The 24,315-nt window shown below is 38.4% G+C and overlaps 1 protein-coding gene across 3 annotated transcripts in view; it reads left to right on the forward strand.

The window, feature by feature from the left end:
- The window catches only part of ttc13 (tetratricopeptide repeat domain 13), a 106,433-nt gene that overhangs the window by 59,417 nt on the left and 22,701 nt on the right, over positions 1 to 24,315 (forward strand). For all 3 annotated transcript variants that reach the window (XR_009515193.1, XM_059986496.1, XM_059986497.1), the window contains exons 11-15: positions 869 to 1,043; positions 4,144 to 4,300; positions 5,160 to 5,290; positions 7,319 to 7,451; positions 17,567 to 17,659. Coding sequence is in view for 2 of the 3 variants with exons in the window: in XM_059986496.1 (XP_059842479.1) it covers positions 869 to 1,043; positions 4,144 to 4,300; positions 5,160 to 5,290; positions 7,319 to 7,451; positions 17,567 to 17,659 (689 nt within the window). In the remaining variant the exon portion in view is untranslated. The remainder of the gene's footprint in view (positions 1 to 868; positions 1,044 to 4,143; positions 4,301 to 5,159; positions 5,291 to 7,318; positions 7,452 to 17,566; positions 17,660 to 24,315) is intronic.

The following is a 24,315-nucleotide window of genomic DNA, read 5'->3' on the forward strand; positions in this document are numbered from 1 at the left end:
TTTGCCATATACTTTTACATGTATTGGGAATTGCTGTGCTGTGTTGATCAAAGTGTGGCATGCAACAAAAAGAACAACACATTCAATTATTTATAAAGAATTATGTAACAATAAAGTTGGAGGTTAAAGTACAGATATAGAATGAAATTTGCCAATAAATACCAGCAAGTATTTATTATGTAAACAGCATTTAAAAAATGTTTTAAGGTGTTATGCAGTGCAGTGAGGTGGGGGGAATTAATAGATAGAGGAGGTGGGGTCTAACTGGAATGATTGATAGAAAAAGAACCTACCTGGAGAAAGAAACATAAGATGGCGTGATTTTTTTGTATTAATCGTCCTACAGCACTTTCCAGAACAGAGTTGAGGGAGGAATAATAACATGAATGATATCAGGGTCAAACTCACTGCCTAAATGTTGGACAGTCAAGTGAAGACCATAATCCACAAGCCTATGGGCTGGGAGTCAGAAAGGCTGATAAACCCGGATAGATCATTTGTTGGCTCTCAGGTCATGACAACCAATCTTCTCTTCAAGGGCTGTTAATTTAAATGAACAATGAAAACCTTTGAATGTCAAATCTCTCAGTATACAGGATTGAAACAGACCTTTCATGAGTGCCTGTTGACCATTGGGCACTCATATTAAAACTATCCTCCAGCACTTGGCCCATCCTGGGCTTCAAGTGATGCTACATTCCAAATTCAGTTACAGTTATCAGAAAATTAAGTTGCAGTGTTAAATGTCTGTTCAGTAGTTGAGCTCATTTGTGATCCATTCATTCTACCTTGATTTTCTGTGCCACCAAAATATCAAAGCTGAAAAAATTACCTCACCTGAGTTTGGTTTCTTTTGTTTTAAATATAGGGTTGCCTGCAGTTGGAGCCATATAATGAAGTTTGCCAGTACATGAGGGGCCTGGGTCATGTTGCAATGGGTCAGTTTTATGAAGGAATTAAAGCTCAGACGAAAGTGATGTTAAATGACCCACTCCCTGGTCAGAAAGCGAGTCCTGAATATCTCAAAGTGAAGTACCTCAGAGGTGAGATGCTGTGTATCATGTTTTAAATCTGGTGCTCCTGATGTAAAGATGGTTATTAAAGTAAGTGTTTATCTGGCTATTTTAAAGGTTTATTTTTCCAAGTGAACTTTTGGCATTTCACAGGGCATGCTTTGAAAAATATACAGATATTGCATTCTGTTCTATATTGATTTAAGCAAATAACTTTAAACTTGGCTTTGGTATTTACTTATTTTTAGCATTAGTTAGCATACTTACTTAAAGTTAGCATACTTACTGTAGCATTGGGATTTGTTATAACACCTCTGTTATATTTTTCACAAACAAGAAAATCTACAGATGCTGCAAATCTGAGTAACACACACAAAATGCTGGAGGAACTCAGCAGGCCAGGCAGCATTTATGGAAAAGAGTACAATCAATGTTTCCTGCCTGGCCTGCTGAAGTCCTTCGGCATTTTGTGTGTGTTGCTTTGTTATATTTTTTCGTACTTTAATGCAAATATACTTTCTAATACAAATTGTTGAAACTATTTTAATTATACAGAGATAGCAGTAATTGAATAATTCTGTTTAAGTTCTGAAATGCCACAAACTTCATTCTTATCCATAAGCTCCTAATGCAGCTGGTTTTATATGGAAGGATGATTGTTTTCAGCATTGTGAACATTTATATAGTACTTGATTTTCCAAATATTCCCTCTGTTTGCTTGGGTTTGGGACAATCTGTCACCAGCTTATGGATGGATGTAGTTCAATATAAACAGACAACTTCATTCTGATTTTTTTGGCTGGCTGGTGGCACAGTGGACTCTGGAGCGAAGGCTCTCGAATTCGAATCCAAGTTGGGCCAACTCCGAGTGTGCTTTCCATCTGTGCTGGGTTGAGTGTCAAGCTAGCCACTTGGCCTCGTTTAAAAAGAAGGGTCGAACCAGAAACCATGACCCCAGTTAATCCGAAAGGAGACCAATCCTGACATCATGCACCAGATAAGAATGGCTGACTGTCTGGTGCGACACACTAAAAAAAAATTATGATTTTGGTCTTGCTGAATACCTATATCCTTCTTACATTGATTTTTCATTTATTTGCTCTCCTGTAGTTTTTCTCTATGAATAATAATACTTATTGCCTAATAATCTTAAGTGTTAGGAATTCATTTGGATAATTTTTCTTCCTGATGTGCTGGGTTTCATTTTAACCTTCTCGTAGCCCCCCCACACCCCAACCCCAATAGAGCCTGGATGATTAGGGGAAAAAATACTTGGTTAGCTATCAGGCTGTTATTTTTACTGCTTAAAGCATAAAATGGCCAGTGCTGTTCCTGCTTCATTTTGTCCCTCATGCATCAAATCTTCCAATGACATGAAAGGTGGCAGCCTCTGCCAGTGCTGCAGATGTGGCAGCATATTGTGTTGATTGGCTGTCTGTGAGTTTTGCAGCTCCATCCATTAAACAAAAACACCAACTGTAATAAACTCACATTTTTGTGGCCAGTATGTAAACCACTCATCTTATTCATTGGTGGAATTATAGAATCTCAGTTGGATGTCTCTCTGCACTGGAACTTTAGCATTTCCCAGTGATGTGTTTGCCACCTCACTGGTGCTCTTCAAATAATCTAATATGTATTTCTGGCTCATCAAGTTGTGTAGCACAGAGGTCTATTCAAGCCACTCCATGTCCTTGTTCATGTACACAACTCTTACCTCCACACTATACACTTCAATTCTTTGCCTATCTCTCAACCGTGGTGATTGTATCTGACTCCACCACCTCATCTGGTAGCAATCTCCATATATTACTGATTTTGTATTTCAAACAAGACTGCTCCATCCCACCTCTTTTACAAACAGCTTCTTCTCACTTCTTGTTCTTAGCAACCCTACCGTGACTTTAATATTCTTCCTGCCATATCTATACCCCTTATAATTTTATATACCATGTATCACATCAACACAAGTCTCCTTTGCTTCAAGGAAAACAAACACTACCTATCCAATCTCTCCCTGCAACTAAAGTCCTCCAGTCTAGGCTGTATGCTAGTGAATCTCCTCTACATTCCCCCAAGTGCAATTTCATCCAGACTGCACGCTACTCTAAGGCTGCACCCACACTGGGCGTTTTTAAAATTATCTGTGTCCATATTGAAATGGATATTTTGGCGAATCTCCTCCTACTGCGCATGCGCAGGACACATCTACCAAAAACAAGTGACATGTTTGGTGTTGAATCTCACTGTGAAAGTGCGCATTTGTGCAGTTACAGACTAGAAAAACTTAAAATGACGGACAGCTATTGGCTGTCGCGCAGGAGAACTATGGAGGCAACCGACAGGGAGTTCACGGACAATATGAACCGGCTGACGATGAACACTGAAAAACTGACTAACTCTGTTGCATTAATAAAGCACCTTGTTAAATGTGTAAAACATGTCTGCATCAGTATTCTCTTGTATTTCCATACAAAGTTACATTAGGTTGTTACACATCTGTTGTCAGAGAAGTACTTGCATAAATAGGTAAACCACCTTCATACAAGCAAGGACAGAAAACAGGGCAAAGTGAGTATGCTTATTTATTCAGTAAGTTATGGGTCAAAGTATTTGGTGAGTACATTTCTAATTTTTCTGGCTTCACTCTAGTTGCCGTCTCTTCTGAAATTGTTAGATTGTGTGGGGTTTGCGTTCAGGAAAACAATGAAATGGCACGCTGCCGTCTGACAGTGTTTTCAGATTTCTCCGGTTACCCCGTCCATACTGATCTGCCCAAGCAGTGTTTTCAAAATTACACACCCCGGACAGCGTTTCTGGAAATCTCTGGTTTCAGGGGACGAGAACGCTGTTTTAGTGTGGACGGAGGGTAAAAACGAAGAGAAAAAGCTTCGGTTATGGATTTATCCAGTGTAGTGTGGACATATCCCAAGTCTGGTCTAACCAGTGTTTTGTAAAGTAGTAACATGAAACCTTTAGAATAGCCTTTGATAACATAATGTGTATTCTAATGGTCAGAGTGACTGCGTTATAGTAGCTTGAATAGGTTGGAATCTTTTAGGGGTTTTAGGCATCATTTAAAATGACTGGGTATGCTTATGTAAGCTTTAATTTGCCTAACTTTTTGCAGAGTATTCGCGTTACTTACATGCGCATCTTGATCTGCCGGTGACTGAGTACAATATAGACGTTGATCTTCCTGGTAATTTCAAGGATCACTGGGCTAAGAACCTCCCCTTCCTTATTGAAGGCTATGAAGAACAACCAGGATTGCAACCTCATATAAAGTGAGTTTATTCAACAAAAATACTGTTTTGTAAGATTGTTGATCAGTTGACTGTGTTGTTTCTTTTGCCAGGCTTTTAATTGGGCATGTCTGATATCTTCAACCGGAGCTGTGGATTCAATAAAACAGAAAAACATAGATTAAGAACTTTTATATTCTACTCAAGGGGAATAGAATATAAAAGCAAGGAGATATTGCTGAGGCTTTATAAGACACTAGTCAGGCTGCACTTGGAGTACTGTCAACTGTTTGGGGCCCCATATCTCAGAAAAGATGTGTGGTCAGAGAGAATCTAGAGGAGGTTCATGAGATGATCCCAGGAGTGAATGGGGTTAACATGTGAGGAACATTTGGTAGCTTTGGACTTGTACTCATTGCAATTTAGAATGTGTGGCTATCTCATTGAAACCTATTGAATGTTGAAAGGACTAGATAAGGTTGATGTGAAGAGGATGTTTCCTATGGTGGGGGTATCCAGTACTAGAGGGCACATCCTGAAAGTTGAGGAGCAATCTTTTATATCAGAGGTAAGGAGGAATTTTTTTTTAGCCAAAAAGTAGTGAATCTGTGGAATGCTCTGTCACAGACTGTGGTGGACACCAAGTCCATGGGTAATATTTAAGGTGGAAGTTGATAGTTTACTGATTGGTCAGGTCATCAAAGGATATGGCGAAAAGGCAGGTGCATGGGGTTGAGTGGGATCTGGGATCAGCAATGATGGAGTTGTGGAACAGACTCGATGGGCTGAATGGCCTAATTCTGCTCCTATGTTTTGTGTGTCTCCATTAACTAATGACACAATTAAATGGAATCCACTATATCAGTTGCCCTTGTTAGTAAAATGTTAATGTTTTTCACAGGGATGTTCTACCTCAGAAGTTTGAAAGCTACAGTGAAGAGGTCCAAGAACTAATTTGCACTGCGGACCGCTTGGGTTCACTTATGCAATATGCTACACCAGGGTTTCTTCCAAACAAAAGGGTACATAGAGGTGAGATGGAAAACACTGGAAAATTTTGTGTTATTTTGAATATGCCATAATTTTCCTTTGTGGCCCTTGGTTCTGCTTCTGTTAATGAAGAGACGCTTGTAAAATTATGATGTCAGGTTTACTACTTTAAGATGATCTTATCACAATGTATTTGGTTTTGGAATTCTACTTTAAAAAGATGCTTAGATTTCTAGTTCATCCAGATGTTTAGAGTTTTCAGACTTCAGTACCTCTAACTGAAATGGCCAACCACTTGATGTTTCTTCTGTCTCTGGACATGTTGGTTAAAAAGGTAGTGATTGATGTACGTGCGTGTACATGTATCAGGATCATGAATCAGTTGTGTCTATTACTAGCTGGCTAATTCATGTTTCAATGTCTGCAGTTTTTTTTTTCATCTTTCTTGGCATCACAGTGACCCTGTTTGTGATTGAAACTTCTGCAGGTGTGGATCCATGTCTCACAACAGTTCATTGCAATCTGACCTTCCATTAGCACAAGTACAGTTTACCTTTCAGTAAATGTTCGAAATAGACACATTTTGACTTTGGCTTCAATACCTGTTATTGTTGATTTATGTATTTTCTTCTTTTGTTTCTTACTTTTAAAAGTAAAGCTAATTCTTGTTTCTCTTTATGCTACTGGATTTTGCCATTGCATTTATTTTCTTACCAGGGCCTGGCCATTGCTTTTACAAGCTTTATTGCTGTGGAATCACTGATGACCCTTTGTAAATAGTGATCACATTGATTCCATGAGGTGCTACACTAATTATACCTTTCTATGTAATTTCCTATTTGCATTCTGAATGTAAGCCTAAGCAGAAATGGTGTACTTGCTTGGCTGTTGACAAAACACAATGAAAAGGTAACTAAAAATTTTCCAATAATTGCATAGAATCCTTGTTTGTGCTTAATCTGTCTCCAAGATGGCCACATATTTTGCTATTTGACTATTCCACAACTCTCCTGGCTGGGCTCTGTCCTTCTCCTCTCCTTCTATTAAGCTCATTTTAAATTCTGCTCTTCATATCCCTCATGTTCAGTGAAGCCCTGATGACCAGATGAGGAATATTCCAATTTAAAAATATCCCATCCTTGTTCCTCTTTAAAATCTTCCTCTGGTCTTGCCTCTCTTTAACTCTATAACCAGCTGTACAAACCTCATGAGATTTTTGTTATTCCTTATCTCCTCCTGCATTGTGGACTTGCCCTGAGCTCCAAAATCCCAACCCTCCACCCTCCTCAATTAAAAAGACTCTGATTCTCCACTCACCAAGACAATACTTGCTTGACCTCCAGGACAATGTCTTATTTTCATCTTAATAATTCCTGGTGTCAAGTTATGACTGATAATATTCCTGTGAAGAGCCTTGGAACAAATTAACAGTATAAATCTGTGTTTTCTTTTCTTCTGATCTCAAGCTTGTTTTGTATGCATGGAGTAGAAATGAAAATGGAGTAGTATGAATTAATCTTCTGACTGAGTCATGTTAGTATCAGTCCACGCTGGGCAACTTAATGTGGGAGCTCACTCTTGCATTGAGTGAGGCAGAACAGAAATGGCTATTGCCTTTTGCTTCAATGATGATGTCGCGGCTCAACTGAGAAGCTCTAGCCATTATGATTGGACATCTGTTCGAAATCCATACAGAAAATAAGCCTCTGCTGGGCTTAATCAGCTCTCACACTGTAAGTTGTCCAGTGTGTACAGTTACTAACATGACTCAGTAAAAATGTTTTATCATACTACTACTTTGTTGCTGTTGCTCTGCACATACATAATAAAGCTGAGTTGCTGTTTTATGCCTTGGATAAAGAAAATGTTAAGGAAAATTTACAGTGTTTGTTTTACTCTGAAGATCCTTCTCGAAGAGTTGTCAACGTTAGTTTTTCAGATGTTATATGTGCAGTGCAGAAAGATCTAGAGGAAAGGCAAAAAAATAAACTCCACCAGAACATGTGTTTTAAATATTTGTTGTAGAACATTTGTTGAAATCAGTTGTAACTTTTTGTTATATGTTTGCAGCTATGGGACTTGCAACATTAGAAATTATGCAGGTTGTACAGCGAACGTGGGCAAATTCAAAAATCCGTGTTGGTGGCAAAACCAGATTGATGCAATGGAAGGACATGTTTGATATCGCTGTGAAATGGAGAAGGTAATGGCATAATGTGTTTGGTGGGTATCACAATGAAGATGGGGATAGTAATCATGTATAGACCTAAGACCATAATGCGTAGGAGCAGAGGCCATTCAGCGTAGGAGAATGAGGCCATTCAGCTCATTAAAACTGCTTGTCATTCCATCAAGGCTGATTTATTATGCTTCTCACGGGGATAGTACATTTGCTAGAATAATTCCAATGGAGGACACTTCAATGCTGCTCGAAACATGGGCAGGCAAAATGGGCTTAAGTAAAAATAATTCCAGGAATGAAAGTGTTAACATATGAGGAACATTTGACAGCTGTGGGCCTATGCATGCTAAAGTTTAGAAGAATGAAGAGGTATCTTATTGAAACCTATGGAATATTGGGATAATAAATCGACCATTTCAACCCCATTCTTCTTCCCCCTGTAACCTTTGACCACCCCTAATTTTTTTTCTTTTTTTTAAATATATTTATTAAATTTTTAGAAAATTACAATGATAAAATAGTAAGAAAGAGAAAAAATGGTATTAACCCTCCCCCCTCCCCTTAACCCTCCCCCCCTTAAACCCTTATCTAAAGAAAGAAAAAATAAGAAAGAAGAGAAAGATTGCCTGGATATCGGAGGATCCCCGCATGCTCCATGGAGTTTATAATTTTATCTTCAAAGGACCTATGTATTTAATCCTATCTTTTGTAGGTATGGGAGCCAAATTTTCAAAAATATATCATATTCATTTCTTAGATTTTGTAATTTTTTCAAGTGGAATACAACTATATATTTCATTATTCCAACGATCCATAGTTAAATATAAATCAGATTTCCAAGTAACTGCGATAACTTTTTTGGCTACTGCCAATGCAATTTTTATAAATTTTTTCTGATACTTATTCAATTTAAGTTTCGGTATTGTCCCTTCAATGTCTCCTAATAAAAATAATATTGGACTATGTGGGAGTTGTACTCCAGTAATTTGTTCCAATAAAAGTCTTAAATTTATCCAAAATGATTGAATTTTAAAACAAGACCAAGTAGAATGTAAAAAAGTACCAATTTCTTGATTGCATCGAAAACATTGGTCAGACATATTTGAATTTAATCTATTTATTTTCTGTGGTGTTATATATAATTGATGTAAAAAATTATATTGTACTAATATGTCGAACATTTATTGTATTTATCATACTATCAGAACATAATCTTGACCAGCTTTTTCCATCAATTTTAATATTCAAATCAGATTCCCATTTTTGTCTTGATTTATGAATTCCTGATTTAATTGTCTGTTTTTGAATCAAATTGTACATACAGGATGTAATTTTCTAAATTTTTCCTTTTTGAATTAATATTTCTATTTCACTAGGTTTTGGCATCAACATTGCTTTTCTCGTGAACCCAGCTTTTCTCGTGAATAAGCCTTTAATTGAAAATAACAGAAAAGAGTGTTGTTTAATATTTTATATTTATTTTTTAATTGATCAAACGACATCAATATACCTCCTTCAAAACAATCACTTATATATTTAATCCCCTTTTGGAACCAATTATGTAAAAGTTTATTATCCATTGTAAAAGGAATAAGCCTATTTTGAATTAAAGTTCTTTTTGCTAATAAAGATTTCTTTATCTCATCGTCCATATTTACCTTATTCCATAAATCAATCAAGTGTCTTAATATAGGAGATTCTTTTTTTTCCCATATCCATTTGGATTCCCATTTATATATAAAATCTTCTGGTATGTTTTCTCCTATCTTATCTAATTCTATTCTAAGCCATGCCGGTTTTTCTTCATCAAAAAAAGACGCAATAAATCTAAGTTGATTTGCTTTATAATAATTCTTAAAATTTGGAAGTTGTAACCCTCCTAAATCAAATTTACATGTCAATTTTTCCAATGATATTCTTGACATCTTTCCTTTCCAAAGAAATTTCCTTACATATTTATTCAGTTCTTGAAAAAACTTCTGAGGTAATTGTATTGGTAAAGTTTGGAATAAATATTGCAATCTAGGAAATATATTAATTTTTACAGCATTAACTCTACCTATTAATGTTATTGGTAACACACATTTATCAAGATCCTCTTTTATTTTTTTTAATAATGGCAAATAATTTTGTTCATATAAATTTTTTACATCATTATCAACTCTAATACCTAAAGATTTTATCCCATTTATTGACCATCGAAATTGAGTTACTAATCGACTTTGATTATAATTTCCTTTGGTAAGGGGTAAAATTTCACTTTTATCCCAATTTACTTTATACCCTGATACTTTCCCATTTTCTTCCAATCTAAAAAATAGTCTTTGCAAAGATTACAATGGGTTTGTTAAATAAATCAAAACATCATCAGCAAATAAATTAATCTTATATTCTTCTTGATTAACTCTAAAGCCCCCAATGTCTGAATCTGTTCTAATTAATTCAGCTAATGGTTCTATTGCCAATACAAATAAAGCAGGTGATAATGGGCAGCCTTGTGTAGTTGACCTCGTTAAGCAAAATGGTGTTGAAATCTGACCATTTGTAACTACTTTAGCTTGAGGATTAGTATTTAAGGTTTTAATCCATTGTATCAAAGATTTTTCTAACTCATATTTTTCCAATACCTTAAATAAAAAATCCCATTCCAATCTATCAGATGCTTTTTCTGCATCCAAAGCAACTGCCACACTCATTTCCTCTCTTTTTTGTGCCGAATGAATTATACTAAATAACCAAGTTATATTATCCATTGATTGTCTGTTTTTAATAAAACCTGTTTGATCCATATGTATTAATTTTGGTAAATATTTAGATATTCTATTAGATAAAATTTTTGCTATTATTTTATAATCTGTATTCAACAAAGAAATAGGCCTATATGATGTTGGTTTTAAAGGATCTCTATCTTTTTTTGGCAATACAGTTATGATCGCTGTTAAAAAAGATTGTGGGAGTTTATGCATTCTTTCCACTTGATATATTAATTCCATAAAAGGAGGAATTAATCTTTAAATTTTTTTATAAAATTTAGGAGGAAAACCATCTTTTCCTGGGGATTTATTACTCTGAAGTGATCCTAAAGCTTCTTCAACCTCTTTTAATGTAAAGGGCATATCTAATCCTTTGTGTTCTTCCAAATTTAATTTTGGAAGGATTATTTGTGATAAAAAATTATCTATCTCAGCAATCTTATTTTGTAATTCTGATTGATATAGTTCAGTATAAAACTTTTTAAAAGTTACATTAATTTCTAAAGGTTTATAAGTAACCTTATTTGCACTTGTTCTAATTGCATTTATTGTTTCAGAAGCCTGTTCTGTTTTCAGCTGCCAAGCAAGAATCTTATGTGATCTTTCACCTAATTCATAATATTTCTGTTTAGTTCTCATAATTACTTTTTCTGTACGATATGTCTGGAGTGTATTATATTGTAATTTTTTATTAACATGTTGTCTTCGTTTTTCTTCTGTCATATATCTTTTGAGATTCTTTTTCTAACTTTATATCTTTTTCCAGTTGATCTATTTCTGCCATGTATTCTTTCTTACTTTTAGATGTATAACTTATAATCTGACCCCTTAAATATGCTTTCATCACTTCCCATAATACAATTTTATCCTCAACTGAATGTAAATTTGTATCCAAAAAAAATTGAATCCGTTTTTTTCATAAAATCACAAAAATCTTGACGTTTTAATAAAATTGAATTAAATCTCCATCTATAGATCGATTCCTCCTTATCCATCATTATCATTGTCATTATCAAGGGGGAATGATCTGACAGTATTCTTGCTTTATATTCCATGCTTTTCACTCTATCCTGAGTATTTTTTGATAATAAAAAAAATCAATCCTTGAATAAGTTTTATGTCTATTTGAATAAAATGAATAGTCTCTTTCTCTTGGATTAATTTTTCTCCATATATCAATCAGGTTTAAATCTTTCATTAATGATAAAGTTAGTTTTATTATTTTTGATTTTGTAGCGACTTTAGTTGACCTATCCAAAACTGGATCTAAACAAAAATTAAAGTCTCCGCCTATTAATATTTTATCATGTGCATCAGCCAAGTTCAAAAAAACTTCTTGTATGAATTCTGCATCACTTTCATTGGGTGCATAAATGTTCATAAGAGTCCATAATTCTGAAAAAATTTGACAATATATAATCACATATCTCCCCACAGAATCAATTACTACATTTTGTATTTTAATTGGTAAAGTTTTATTAACCAAAATTGCAACTCCTCTCGATTTTGAATTAAATGAAGCTGCAATGACATTTCCAACCCAATCTCTCTCTAATTTCTTATGTTCTGTTTCTGTTAAATGTATTTCTTGTAAAAAAGCTGTATCTCCTTTCATTTTCTTAATATATGTTAAAACTCTTTTTCTTTTCACAGGTCCATTAAGTCCATTAACATTAAAACATAAAAAATTAAGTATATTAATCGTTCATAATACCTTGGGAACTCTTTAAAATTCTGCATGTTGCTATGAGTCTCTCCCCAACCATCCAGACAAAAAAGAAGAAAAATAGAAGAAAGATAACTAATATATAAGAAAAAAACAAAATACCCCCCCAGTAATGTTGCGAATAAAAAGAAACACAACATTACCCCCCCCCCCCTATTTTACGGGTCATGTACACGTAAAACTCGCAGCCATCGATCAGGAGCTCCTCCAGCTCCCCCGCAGAAAAAAAGAAAGAAAATATATTAGTGAAGAAACAAAAAAAAATTAATGTCTCTTCTCCCAGTTAATACTCCTCAACAATTTTTTTTTCTTCTTATTCCTTTTAAATGTCCGTCAAGTCCAACCTTATTTCAGTCTTCATCATTAGTCCACTTCATTTCTGTAATTCTTTACTCCCCCTCGTGGATATCAGGTAGTTCTTGTACAAATTTCTCCGCTTTCCAATAGTCAACGAAAAATCTTCTTTCTTCATTATCCAGGAAAATTATCAATTTTTAAAGATTTTTTCACTGGATTAAATTCCTTCCGCCTCTTCAGAAGATCGTAACTTATGTCTGTATAAAAAAAACTCTTTTCCCTTCTATCATCAATGGCCCATTTCTCTTTTTAGCACCTTGAGTAGCTGCCTTCAAGATCATTTCTTTATCTTGGTACCTTAAGCATTTTATCAAAATTGATCTTGGATTTTGATCTTGTTGAGGTTTTGGTCTTAAAGCTCTGTGTGCTCGTTTAATTTCAATTACTTGACTTCCTTCTTTCATTTCCAAAATTTTCGGAATCCATTCTTGGAAGAATTTTATTGGATTTTCTCCCTCTGTACCTTCTATAAGACCAACAATTTTAATATTATTTCGTCTACTAGCGTTTTCAAGTGCATCTATTTTTTCCAACATCCGTTTTCTTTCTGTTGTCCAGGCAAGATTATTGTCTTCTATCTTATCTATTCTTTCAGTGTTTTCTTCCATTTTTACTTCCATCTCTTTAACTTTATTATCCATCTTCTTTTGTTTTTCCACCACATTATCGAGTGTAATCTGCATCCTTCTTATATCTGTTCTTATAGCTTTTAATTCATTCATCATATATATCAGGATATCTCTTATGTCTCTTTTAATCTGCTCCTCCTCCTCCTCTTCTTCATCTGTGTTTCCCAAAGAATCTGATTTCACTTCCAGTCGTAGTTGGGATTTGTAGTTTTATTAATATCTGTTCATGCATACTTGTTTCTTCGCGCATGCATTGTTCTTGCCGTTTCTTCTTAGAGACCGCCGACATTGCCGCAACTTCCTGTCCCGTACCATCAGAAGTGCCATGCACTTCGCCGGGAGGAGATCCAACTTGAGTATGAGGCTTCACCGAAACGGTTAGGCCTTTTTCCCTGCTGACTTGCGCAGTCTTCAAAGTAGTAGCTTTCTTCTGTTTCGGTTTAGGAGCCATATCTAAAAATAATCCTGAGTTGCTTATAAATAGTTTCTAGTAGGTATTTATTAACTCTTCTTCACTTAAACCCTATTTCATTACTTTTTACGAGGGAGCCGGATTCCCAACGTCTTGAGCCTACGTCATCACGTGACGCCCCCCCGACCACCCCTAATGATCAAGAACCTGTGTCGATCTCTATTTTAAATATACCCAATGACTTGGCCTCCACAGCCATCTGTGGCAATGAATTCCACAGATTCACCACCCATTGGTAAAGAAATTCCTCCTCATCAGGGTCCTTCTACTCTGAGGTTATATCCTCTGGTCCTAGACTCCCCCACTGTAGGAAACATCCTCTCCACGTCCTTTCTTTAGGTCTTTCAATATTTGATAGGTAAACATAGACATTCACTGTTAACAGAAATCAGAACACAGCAGAGACTAAATAATTATAGTTGTGAAGAGTGCTGAGAGGTACCAAGTGATGAACAGAAAAGCAGAATGTTTTTAGAAAAACCAATCCACTTTACTAGTTGCCTGCTCTGGCATTGTCTTGTTGAAGAAATCTGAAGTTTGTACTGCTTTTGTTTGGAGCTGTGTCTAATGTAAGAGTGCAATATTTTTCACTCGAGTGGAAGTATGAGAGTGTGAACTATTTGTCAAGCAATCAGAATCTGCTTATTAAAATAATGATGAAAATAATAGGTCTGAAAGTTGATACTTGAAGAATGATTTCATCAGCATGCACAGAGGCGAGGACACTTTCTGGTTTCTGTTTTCCATAAAGTTGGCCGAAGTGACGAGTGATGTTCCATTGTTCATGGACGGGTGTTCAGAGGAAAGGATGAGGAGGGTTGGTTGGGATGTTAGAAGGGAAAAAATTTCATTTACTATTGAATGACCCTTGCTGTTAATTGGTAATTGATTTATTATTGTCACATATAGTTATACAATGAAAAGCTTTATTTAACATGCCATTCAGACAGAAATACAGAAGGAAATCAAAATGCAGAGTATTAAGTCACAGATACAGAGAAAATACAGTGCAGATAGACAATAAGTTGAAAGTCCATGATTGGGTAGACTAAAAAATCAAAAGTTTATCCTTATCATACAAGATGTCAGATCAGTAGTCTGCTAACAGTGGGATAGAACTTGGATATTGGGTCCTGGTGAAGGGTCTCAGCCCAAAACATTGACTATTCTTTTCCAGAGTTGCTGCCTGACCTGCAGAGTTCCTTCCAGAACTTCCTTGTGTGTTACATTGGGTCAGAATTGATGTTAAGACCGCTATGGAACAAGAGAGTCCAAATCAATTATCTTGCCTTAAAGCATGGAGTCAACAAAATTAGAGTTGAATGTGTGGCTTAGAGATTGGCGTGGAAGAAAACTGCTCCAATTCATCGTGTATTGGCATTGGAACATGGGAAGCTGTTCTATAGGCAGTTCACTTGAATCAAAGCACAAGACCAAATGAATAAAATGATCAGGACTAGATGAGGTATTATGTTAAATAGTAGGGAGAAGGCAGAAGGATTCAGATGAGAGATTTGGGAAGTTGGAGAGGAAGGATAGGGGATAGTGCAGGTAATGAAATGAGTAATAATGTTCCTTCTGAGTAAGCTCTGGTTGAGGCATGCAGGTATAAGATCAACGTTGTTACTAGGAGAATGCAGCATTCATAACAAGACAGGAAATAATTGTGCAAATAGAAGTACAGTAAAATTGAGTTAATCTGTTGCCAGATCACCAGATTTTCCAATTAATTAATATCAAATAAGCTATTTTCCTATTAATACCAAATATTGCATTTGCTATTGAGTGGCACTTGTTGTGAAGGGATGTGGATACTGGATGAGGATTGATGTCAATACTATCACAGAACAACAGTCTCCAAATTGATTATCTTGTCGAGAACAAAAAATGGATTCAATGAGATATATGAGATTATATGGCCCAGAGATTAGTCCGGAAGTTATCTTTTAGTACAATTTATTTACAAAGGAACCCAGCCAGTTTAAATGGTAGACCTCGACTTCAGCTACCAGCCTGCCCACATTCTTTGCACGTGGTGTTTCAGACCTTAATCCTAGCTCTGTCTAAACATGTGACCCATAGTCCAGACCCTAGCCCTGGCCACTCTTGAGACCTTGCTTACACTCTGGACTTCCAGTGCTTATTCGGCATCACTGAATCACTGAATCATTGTTATAAATTGAATTGATTTTATTTCTTACATCCCTCACATACATGAGTAAAAATCTTTACGTTACGTCTCCATCTAAATGTGCAATATGCAGTCATAATAATTTATAATCATTTCTAATAAATAGAATAGTCATTGTAACATAGAAATTCACTCAAATCAGCGTGAGCTAATCAGTCTGATGGCCTGGTGGAAGAAGCTGTCCCAGAGCCTGTTGGTCCTGGCTTTTATGCTGCGGTACTGTTTCCTGGATGGTAGCAGCGGAATAGACCATGGTTGGGGTGACTCTGAACCCCAATGACTTTTTGACCCTTTTCTCACATCTGTCTTTGTAAATGTCCCAAATAGTGGGAAGTTCACAACTACAGATGCGCTGGGCTGTCTGCACCACTCTCTGCAGAGTCCTGTGATTGAGGGAGGTACAGTTCCCATACCAGGCAGTGATGCAGCCAGTCAGGATGCTCTCAATTGTGCCCCTGTTAAGTGACTGAGATGGGAATTAAAAGACCTCGGGATACCCCCTTTCAGAAGGCAAATACCAAAAGACAAATTGGAAAAGGTGGTAGAGGGGTTTTGTGTCACATATCACTGCAAATTAATATGCATTTACGACAACAATTAGGAACACGAATGATCCGTTGTCCTTCAATGCTAGGGGATTTGAATACAAGAGTCATTCTGAAACTATATAGAATGATGTTGTGATCATACATCTGATCTCAAATACACAAAAGTCCTTGGGGCCTGATGGGACTGATGCAAGCATATTATTTTCCTGGCCAAGAATCAGGTTATTGCCTCAAAATAAAGGGCTAGCCATTAAGAATAGAGGCAAGAAATACTTTCACCTAGAAGGTCATTGAATCTTTGAAATCACCCCAAGACAGCTGTGGAGGCTCAGTCACAGACCATATTCAGGCATGGGTGGATTTTTTTGTTTATTAAGATAATATAAGGTTGGTGCATGAAACTTTGGTTGAGGTAAAAGATTAGGCATATTTTATGGATAACAAGACAGGCACAATGCGTCAATTGACCTACTCATGCTCTGTTTGTGTTTTTTGTACAACGTTATTTGGCACGCGATGCTACTTTCAGGAAAGAATGAAGAATAATATGTTGTCAATGTAGTTAGCAATTTCAGTCTGTGTGTAGTGCTGTTCTCAGTAAGTTTGTCATCAAAGTAAGTATATGTTGCCAGATACTCGCTTGAGATTCATTTTCTTGCAGGCATTTACAGGAAAAAAGTGTGCAAAAAATCTGAGATGATCATTTGTAAAGAGTTCTTGAAAAATAACGTTTCACTTTTCAAGATCGTAGATCATCTGTAGACCATAGAATCCGTTCAGAGTAGTGTGAGTGGAATTGTCAATGCCGGTTCTGGAACCAAATGGTTGTAGAGTAATAACTATTCCTCAACCAGGTGGTGTGTGGCTTGTGGCTTCTATGCTAATTGCCTAATGGTATGGCCTGGATGGTGGGCTTTTATATTTTTTTCATTGATTTGTTAATGTTTCGCTGTTATCTCGCCTCCATTCCCAATTACCAGCCTGAATGTTACGAGATGTTGTTGATGTTACGAGAAGTCCTTCAGTCTGTTGTTGATCCAGTCTTTAACTGTGCAACATTTTATTTACTTTACAAACCAAGTCTCTTTCTGTTTAATAGAAACGTAGAAAACCTACAGACATACAGAATACAGTGCACAATGCTGTGCCAAAAATGTACTTACTTTAGAAATGACCTAGGGTTACCCATAGCCCCTCTATTTTTCTAAGCTCCATGTACCTATCCAGGAGTCTCTTAAAAGACCCTATAATTTCCGCCTCCACCACCGTTGCTGGCGGCCCATTCCACGTGCTCACCACTCTCTGTGTAAAAGAAACTTCCCCCTGATATCTCCTGACATTTAAACTGTTCACAAAAAGGGTAATGCTACACTGATGGGTCAGAGTTCAGCAGGTGGCTATGGTGAACTTTGGTATGCTGTCATAAATTAATTTGCCTTTTCTTTGCCCTCTGACTCTAGAATTGCAGATCCAGATCAGCCAGTACTGTGGTTGGACCAGATGCCACCTCAAAGCCTCAGCCGTGGTTTCAATAATCATATAAATCTCATCAGGTACATCTTCATTCTGCTGAAAATATCTGATTCGAAGGCATTTTGGCCAAAGGGAACTTTGTTCTTCTCCACATTGTGACATGGGAGCCTTTTTATGCTTTGCTTAATGGATTGGTTGTATCACTGTTTAATGTCATATGTGATAGATGGCACCACCAGCTGTCTTAGAGAGATCCAGAGTTCAGATCGGGGACAGTGAAGGTTAGTGCAAAACTTGGGAGGAGGTGAAATTTTCATGCACCTGCTCCCCTTGGCTTTTTTGGCAGTAGAGATCGTGGGTTTGGTTGGTGCTGTTGGAATTGTCTTAGTGAGTAGTGACAGTGCTCCTTGTTGTTGGTACAAACTGTAGCCACTGTACACCAGTAATGGGGGGAGGCATAAAAGTTTTGGATTGCTGATGGCATTCCAGTCAAGTGCCGTACTTTTTCCTGGGTGATTACTAGTCTTTTGAGAGATGTTCACATTGCACTCATCCTGACAAGTGAAGAATACCTCATCAGACTCTTAACTTGTGCCTTCAGCTCTTGGGAAGTCAAGAGCTGAATCACTTTGCCACAGAAAATCAAGTTTCTAGCCTGTTCTTTTGTAGTCACAGTATTTTTGTGGCTGGTTCAACTGAGATTCTCATCAATGGCACGTGGCCAAGTGGTTAAGGCCTTGAGCTAGCGATCTGAAAGTCATTAGTTCGAGCCTCAGCCAAGGCAGTGTGTGTGTGTGTCCTTGAGCAAGGCACTTAACCACACACTGCTCCTGCACATTTATAGCCCAGTGGTGGTGGTTGGTGCAATATGGACAAGACAAGATAAGCCAAGACAATGGCAGCTCCAAGGATGTTGATGGTGGAGAGGATGATGGTAACATGACTGAATGTTAATGATGCATGGTTAGATCCTTTCTTGGATATAATCATTCCCTGGCATGTTGAATGTGCAAACATCACTTGTCGCATGCCAGCTTTTGTCTGAATACTGCCTTCTTGATGCTGAACACAGGCATGGGTGTTTCATTTGTGTTGAGCAAATGTGTAGTGCAGCACAGATAAAAGGCTTTTCAACCCATAGTGTTTGTGCCGAACGTGATGCCAAATTAATCTGCATGTGATCTATATTCTTGAATTCCCTGCATAGTTAGGGAACAGAATTGCTGTTGTTGGCCTTGGAAGGACATATTATGGAGGCAGCCAAAGCTGCAGCTCTTTGTATTGACTAATGCAGAATTTTCTGAGTGAAGTTTGAGCCAAATGCTTTCCCCACGCCCCAACCGTGTGGCAAGACTCAAGGAACTTGCTTCCTTTTGGACACACATTTTCTGATTTGTGATTGATTTTTTTTATTCTACCAGTCTGAAGATGACTGCTCCTTGTTTACTTGCATCACTGGTGGATAAATCCTATATCAGAATACTAAGTCCTTGGGTGTCACCATCTTACAATGAGCATACAGTACTGTGCAAAAGTCATAGGCACAGATATATAGCTGGGGTGCCAAAATCCATTGCACAATACTGTATTTGTCAAAGTGGAGCACTGTAAGTGAATAGGGAGCATTGAATTTTAATTCTGTTCAGTTGACAAGTTTTCATCACATGTATCTGTGACCATGAAATGAGCTCAAAAGGATAATTTACAAACCAGCCATTGAAGTTGGGTCATCTTTATTTACCATACACACTCAGTTGTCATTTCATTAGGTACCTCCTGTGCCTAATAAAGTGGCAACTGAGAACAAGTTCATGGTCTTCTGGTGCTGTAGCTCTCCCACTTCAAGATTCAACATGTTGTGCATTCAGAGATGTTCTTCTGCACCCCACTGTTGTCACGTGTGGTTATTTCAAATACTGTTGCCTTCCTGTCAACTTGAACTAGTCTGGATATGCTCCTTTGACCTCTGTCACTAAGAAGGCAATTTTGCTCACAGAGTGCTGTCGGTCGATGTTTTTGTTTACCACACCATTCCCTGTAAACTCTAAAGACTATTGTGTGTAAAAATCCCAGGAGATCTGCAGTTCCTGCAATATTCAAGCCACCCTGTCTGCCACCAGCAGTTATTTCACAGTTAAAGTCACTTCGATCATATTTCTTAAAAAAAAACACAAGATGCTGGCAGAACTCAGCAGGCCAAACAGCATCTATGGGAGGAGGTAGTGACAACGTTTCGGGCCGAAACCCTTCATCAGGAGTGAAGTAACATGGGATGGTGGAGAGGGGATAAGAAGTGGGGGGAGGGATGAAGTAGAGAGCTGGGAAGTGATAGGCTGGAGGGAAATGGGCTGGGGGAAGGTGGAGAATTATGGGAAATAAAAGAGAAAGAAAGGCAGGGCTGGGGGGAGATTATAGTGAGGGGGGAAAAAAGAGAGAGAAAGAGAACCAGACTAAAATAATAGATAGGGATGGGGGTGGGGGGGGGGGGCAGGGGTATCAACGGAGATCTGTGAGTTGGATGTTCATGCCGGCAGGTAGGAGGCTACCTAGGCGGGAGATAAGGTATTCCCACCACCAGCCCCATCTTCCCCTCCCCCCCCCCCCCCCCCCCCCCACTCGGCTTTCCGCAGGGATTGCTCCCTACGCGACTCCCTTGTCCATTCATCCCCACCGACCTCCCTCTGGGCACTCATCCCTGCAAACGGAAGAAGTGCTACACCTGCTCCCACACTTCTTCCCTCACCACCACCACCCCAGGCCTCAGTCCTTTCAGGTGAGGCACCACTTCACCTGTGAGTCATCTGGGGTGATATACTGTATCCAGTGCTCCCGACGTGGCCATTTATACATTGGGGAGACCTGCCGCAGACTGGGAGACCGCTTCGCCGAACACCGGCGCTCAGTCCTCCAGCGGTGGTGGGATCTCCCTGTGGCCACACATTTCAATTCCACAGACCACTCCCACTCCGACATGTCTGTCCATGGCCTCCTCTACTGTCAAGATGAGGCCACACGCAGGTCGATGGAGAAATACCTTATCTCCCGCCTAGGTAGCCTCCTACCTGCCGGCATGAACATCTGACTCACAGACCTCCGTTGATACCCCTGCCCCCCCTTACCCCCATCCCTATCTATTATTTTAGTCTGGTTCTCTTTCTCTCTCTTTTCCCTCCCGCCCCACTATAATCTCCCCCCAGCCCTACCCTTCTTTCTCTTTTATTCTCTACCTTCCCTCTAGCCCAGGGGTCAGCAACCTTTACCACTGAAAGAGCCACTTGGACCCGTTTCCCAAAGAAAAGAAAACACTGGGAGCCACAAAACCCGTTTGACATTTAAAATGAAATAACACTGCATACAACGTTTTTTTCTGCCTTTATGCTATGTATAAACAAACTATAATGTGTTGCATTTATGAAATCGATGAACTCCTGCAGAGAAAACGAAATTACATTTCTGCATGCAACAAAAACATTTTGAACTCCGAAAAAAAGACATTGGGTTGAAGGTTACTTTTAAGTAAAATACTCAATCTATTTGAGTCCTTCTTGTATTTATGAAAAACGCTGAACTTAAATTGTCCGCCAGCAGCAAACCAAAAATAACGTCAGCCAGCTGTCAACCTGAAAAATAAAAGTACTATTTCACTGAACAATGAAAAGATTCGAATATACGTAAAATAATAGGCAATTAAAATATTTATCATACTTGGTTAATGGGATTTCTGCTCCTGGACCTCAGCGCACAGCATCTGCACATCAGGGCTGTATGGCGTCACCTTCATCTTTACACAGGATCGCAAGCTGTCATCCGTGAGGCGTGCGCGATGTTTGTTTTTAATAATGTTCGTGTTGGAGAACACCTGCTCACATACATATGTGGATCCAAAGATCGACAGGACTCCAAGCGCATACTTTTTAATGTTTACATAAATGTCGAGGATAGCATTCTATGTTTCGAACACAAGTTTGTCCAATTTGGGGAGGTTTTCAATATCACTCTATCTGTGATTCTGAGCAAGAACGGCCTTCTGACGTGCAACATCTTCAAGGTCTGCTGTCAAGCGTCTAAGCTTGGACACCCATATGTCTTTGTCGGCTATGTCGGCCAGTTCCATCTCAAGATCAGTTTGACTCACACCTGCCAATGCAGTCATATTCAGTAGGGATGGATCGATGCTTAGGGAAGTGACCGGGAAGGATAATGTGTTTTTTTTCCTTTCTGAACTCACAGAAGCGTTTCCCAAACGATGTTTGCATTGCGATGATTGCAGAATGTAAATACTCCGAATTTATCATGTCGTGAGTTTGTTTGAACTCTCTCAAATTGGGGAAGTGAGACAATGTGCCTTTCTGTAAATCTCTGGCAAGCACTGTCAACTTGCGCTCGAATGCCAAAACATCCTCCAACATGTGCAGGGCTGTGTGTCCTTTCCCCTGAAGAGCTGTGTTCAGCGTGTTCAGGTGTGCTGTCATGTCTACCATGAAGTGTAGCTTTTACAGCCACTCTGGCTGTTCCAGCTCAGGAAAGGTGAGCCCTTTGCTGCCCAGGAAAGTTTTCACTTCTTCCAGACACGTGACAAAGCGTTTCAGCACCTCCCCTGTTGACAGCCACCAGACTTTGTTGTGCAGCAGGAGATCAGAATATGCGCTTTCCATCTCGTCCAGTAACAAACGGAATTGACGGTGATTTAAACTTTTTGCCATTATTTTATTGACAATCTGCATGACAACATCCATTACTTCTGTGCATTCCGGAGGAAATGTTTGAGCGCACAATGCCTCTTGGTGCAAGATGCAGTAAAAAGTCAGCAGCTTTCTGCCCAGCGACTTCTGCAGTAAAGCCACAAATCCCTTGTGCGCTCCTGTCATACTTGGTGCCCCATCAGTAGCTACTGACACCAGGTGGGTGGTCTTTATTACTTTGGCTCTTAAACAATTCAAGACAGCCTCACAGATGTCCTCCCCCCGTGTTTGGCCTTTTAGAGGTATCAACTCAATTATTTCTTCCTGTGGCCCAGCAGAGCTTACATACCGGCAGAACAGCGCTATTTGTTCAATATCACCTTTGTCTTTAGACTCGTCACAGGCATTCGAGTAGGCCACAGCTGAATTGATGTCTTTAATTTGCTGTCTTGTGATGTCTTCTGCCATTTTTATGGTTCTGTCTTTGACAGTCTTTGCAGAGAGGGCCATATCCCTGATTTTCTGCACAATTCCACTCTTGTTTTTAAAGTCCGTGAATAGATGTTCTGAAATCTTAATGAAAGATTCTTTTATATATTCACCATCTGTAAACTGCTTCCCATGCCTGACTATTTCCTGAGCGGCAACAAAACTAACATATGTCGTTGATTTTCCAGACTTCATCCACTTCTTGAAGTGATTTTTGCTCAGATCAACCTTCTGCATCAGTTCCGAAACGGCTTTTTTTCTCTCATCTCCATCCGGATATTTTTGAGCAAAGACTGCGTGTTTATTCTGGAAATGTCTTGCGACTTTTGACTTTTTGTTGTTTGCTAGTTTCTCATTGCATATTAAGCATACCGGTAAATCAGTCTCATCAGCAGTGAAAGCAAATGAATCTGTCCATGTATCATTAAACGTTCTGTTTTCTTCAGTCGCTTTTCTTTTTTTAGAATTCTCCATAGTTAGCCTACCTTGGATCGAAAAATTAAAGAAATCGCGCACTGGCGGGTGTCAGGCATTGGCAGTGGTGACGTATATTAATAGCGACAAAAAACACGTTTTATCTACATTGTACAAGATCACCATAATCTTCAAATTTAGAATTACATTTCAAAAACTAACAAACTAACATAAAATACATTTTAATTAAATACTTATCATTTATTTTCCAAAGCCACAGGGAGCCGCAGCACAGAGATGAAAGAGACGCATGCGGCTCCGGAGCCGCGGGTTGCCGACCCCTGCCCTAGCCCATTTTCCTCCAGCCTATCACTTCCCAGCTCTCTACTTCATCCCTCCCCCCACTTCTTATCCCCTCTGCACCATCCCATGTCACGTCACTCCTGATGAAGGGTTTCGGCCTGAAACGTCGTCACTACCTCCTCCCATAGATGCTGTCTGGCCTGCTGAGTTCTGCCAGCATTTTGTGTTTTTATTTATTTCTAGCATCTGCAGATTCACTCGTGTGCCTCTGGATCATATTTCTTCCCTATTTTTGTGTTTAATGTGAACAACAACTGAATCTCTTGACCATGTCTGCATGATTTTATGCATTGCATTGCTGCCATATGATTGGCTGATTACTATTGTCCATTTATGTCACCACATACAACCCTGAGATTAATTTATTTGCAGTCATACTCAATAATTCCAGAGAACAATAACCACAACAGAATCGATTAAAGACTGCCCCAGTGTGCAAAAGTCAAAAGAAACTTAGCAAATACAAAAAGAAGGAAAGAATAATAATAATAAATAAATTAGCAAATAAATATCGAGATCATGGGATGAAGACTCTTTGAAACTGAGTCCATTGGTTGTGGTTTCAATATTCTGTAGGTTTCAATGAGGTCTCTGGGAACTCAATAAGGATTCTTCTAAAATCCAGCAACCCCAGAACCATCAAACAGAAACCATACTGACTTTGTACTATTGTCCTCTGTCACCAAGTATTCCATAACCTTATCCTTAACAATTGACTACTAACATCTTCCCAACCACTGAGGTCATGCTATCTGGTCTATAATTTCCTTTCTGTTGCCTTCCTCCTT

Source organism: Hypanus sabinus, chromosome 12, assembly GCF_030144855.1.
Source record: "Hypanus sabinus isolate sHypSab1 chromosome 12, sHypSab1.hap1, whole genome shotgun sequence".
In the NCBI taxonomy this organism is placed as follows: Eukaryota; Metazoa; Chordata; class Chondrichthyes; order Myliobatiformes; family Dasyatidae; genus Hypanus; species Hypanus sabinus.